At 48.0% G+C, this 2758-nt stretch overlaps 1 protein-coding gene across 1 annotated transcript; it reads right to left on the bottom strand.

The window, feature by feature from the left end:
- Positions 1-1265: 1265 nt before the first annotated feature.
- Positions 1266-2119, bottom strand: LOC103613672 (olfactory receptor 14A16). Its single transcript, XM_017731394.1, has one exon. It carries the CDS (start codon positions 2082-2084, stop codon positions 1281-1283), a length of 804 nt encoding a protein of 267 aa, XP_017586883.1. The 5' UTR covers positions 2085-2119; the 3' UTR covers positions 1266-1280.
- Positions 2120-2758: the final 639 nt, after the last annotated feature.

A 2758-nucleotide genomic window follows, 5' to 3' on the forward strand; every position in this document is an offset into this window, starting at 1 on the left:
AGGCACAACCACCCCTCCCCCCCCCAGGTTCGGGAAAAAATAAATTTTCCTCGAAGGAAAGTGAAGGAGATAAAACCATATATTTACCAAACACACAGGAAAAGGAAAATAATGCTAAATAATAAAATGTCTTGCTGTGGAGAAAAAACCTGGGAAAAGTGTTAAGAGTCCTCCCTTTGGCCTCCTCGGAGCTGGGGCTTGGCCCAGGGCCAGGCCCTCTGTGCCCGGTGGAAAGTCCTCCTGATGTGCTCTGAGGTTGAAAGCAGTCCAGTAGAAAAGGGAGAAAATCCGAAAATCCAGGGAAGGAAAAGCAAAGTTCAACTCTCAGTCTCTCTCCGGAGAAAAGGAAACTGAAAAACTAGCCAAAAGCTGACTGGAAAGCAGCAAGCTGGGTGCCTCCTCGCTCCCCTGCGGCAGCTGGGAAGAAACAGCTATCTCTGTGTGACCTTGAACAAGCTGCAAACTGCTTTGAAAAAGTTTTGCTCAGTTTTTCCTTCCCCCTCTCAGGCTCAGTTTAGAGGCACAGAAAGGCGCAAAGTTAATTTTTGGGCATAGAGCAGCGACATGGGATACACATCATAAAGTCACCCCAGGACACCAGCTTTGTCTCCTTGCCCGACACTTCTGTCTTTTTCTCCTTCTCCTCATCCTCCTCACCCTCAGTACTACTGATTCCTACCCTTGCTTAGTCACTCTCTTTGCTTCTGAAAGTTTCCAAGCCTGATCTCACCTCTCCCTTTCACACACTAACTCTTCCTGCAGTTTCCCAGCTCTTCCTCATCTGACCCGCTGTCCACATCCTTGCGTTCACCCTGCCGGCTCCTCATCCCTGTCAATGTGCCCAATGTCTCTCTCAATGGATTCTCCCACTCCGCAGCCCGAGGCGCATTTGTCTGGTAAAGTCCCTTTCCATATTCAGCAGAGATTCCAGTTTTGCTCTCTCATTCTGCTCTCCATCTGAATATATTTGTAAGGAGTTAACCACATTTTGTAGAAATTTGTCTCTCTCATCTTGCTTTCTATCTAGATATTTTAGCAAGGAGTCATGAATCCTTTTATCCTTTTGTGCTGCCATCAGCTTTGCTACCATCTCAGAGGAAGGATCTTGGACGAACAAGTGTTTGCAGTGTCCTTTATTTTGTTTAAATGTACAGAGAGCACAATCCCTCATCTGTAGTCTCTTGGTCATGTTCAACAGATAGAGAATTGTTTACAAAAGAGAAGAATAATACAATTCACACATTAGCACATAAAAAAAGAATAAAGAAAGACCCCTACAACTACCACTGAAAACCTAAGAAGGAGAGGGGTTTCAGGTAGGCAGGTGTGCCAGTGCTGACATACAGGAAGAGCACAGCCAGGTGAGGGAGGCACGTGGAAAAGGCTTTGTGCCGGCCCTGCTCAGAGGGGATCCTCAGCACGGCCCTGAAGATCTGCACATAGGAGAAAACCATGAACACAAAACAGCCAAAGAGCAAACAGACACTGACAGCGATGAGCCCAAGCTCCCTGAGGCAGGATTTGGAGCAGGAGAGCTTGAAGATGTGTGGGATTTCACAGAAGAACAGGCATTGCCCTGCCTGGCACAGGGGCAGGGAAAATGTATTGGCCGTGTGCAGCAGAGCAGTGAGAAAGGCACTGGCCCAGGCAGCTGCTGCCATGTGGGCACAAGCTCTGCTGCCCAGGAGGGTCCCGTAGTGCAGGGCTTTGCAGATGGACACGTAGCGCTCGTAGCACATGATGGTGAGGAGGAAATACTCTGCTGAGAGGAAGAAGATAAGCAGAAAGAACTGAGCAGCACATGCTGAGTAGGAGATGTGGCTGGTGCCCCAGAGGGAATTGTGCATGGCCTTGGGGACAGTGGTGCAGATGGAGCCCAGGTCGGTGAGGGCCAGGCTGAGCAGGAAGAAGAACATGGGGCTGTGCAGGTGCTGGCCGCAGGCTCCGGCGCTGATGATGAGGCCGTTGCCCAGGAGGGCAGCCAGGGAGATGCCCAGGAAGAGGCAGAAGAGCAGGAGCTGCAGCTGCCGCGTGTCTGCCAATGGCAGCAGGAGGACGGGGCTGATGGAGCTGCCGTTAGACATCTGCTCCTTATGGTCATGGAAACTGCCAAAGACTAAACAGGGAAATTCAGAGAAGCTCTTCAGCAAGACTTTATTACTGTCAGGAAAATTAATCCACCAACACCAGAGGTTTATGTCCAAAAAGGAGACAGAGGAGTCCTGTTACTTGATTTGAATAAAGGGAGAGGCCATGGGGGATTCCCCTGGGGTCTCTCAAATTTTTGGAGGCTGCAGCATCCTTTTTATCCTGATTTCCCAGCTGCATTTCCCTCTCTCTTTCCCCATCGGCTGAGGTGCTCGAGAGGTACAGAGTTCCCGAAATGCCTAATACCTAAGGTTCCCTTCTAGTCTATATCCCCCCTTTATTTTAATTCTTATGGAATTTATGGTTCTTCCCATTGCTTCTTTCATCTCTCAGTATTTATCTTTACCTTTCAGCAGACCCACAGTTTGTTTGTAAAGACAAATCCTGTTGGAGAGGATGAAAGTTTGGTAAGAAAGTTTCACAGATATGTAGGCTTGGCAGAAAGATCTCTGAATGTAGAAACTGAGCACTGAATAACTGAGAAGGCAAAGGTTGGAGATGAGTTGGAAGGAGATTTTTATAAATAGGACAAAGGCATGTGACTACAAACAAAGACATGTTTTTCACCAAGTAAATGAGTCTCAAGAAGAGCATAAGTAAATAGAAAACA

Source organism: Corvus brachyrhynchos, unplaced genomic scaffold (assembly GCF_000691975.1).
Source record: "Corvus brachyrhynchos isolate BGI_N302 unplaced genomic scaffold, ASM69197v1 scaffold784, whole genome shotgun sequence".
NCBI classification, from domain to species: domain Eukaryota; kingdom Metazoa; phylum Chordata; class Aves; order Passeriformes; family Corvidae; genus Corvus; species Corvus brachyrhynchos.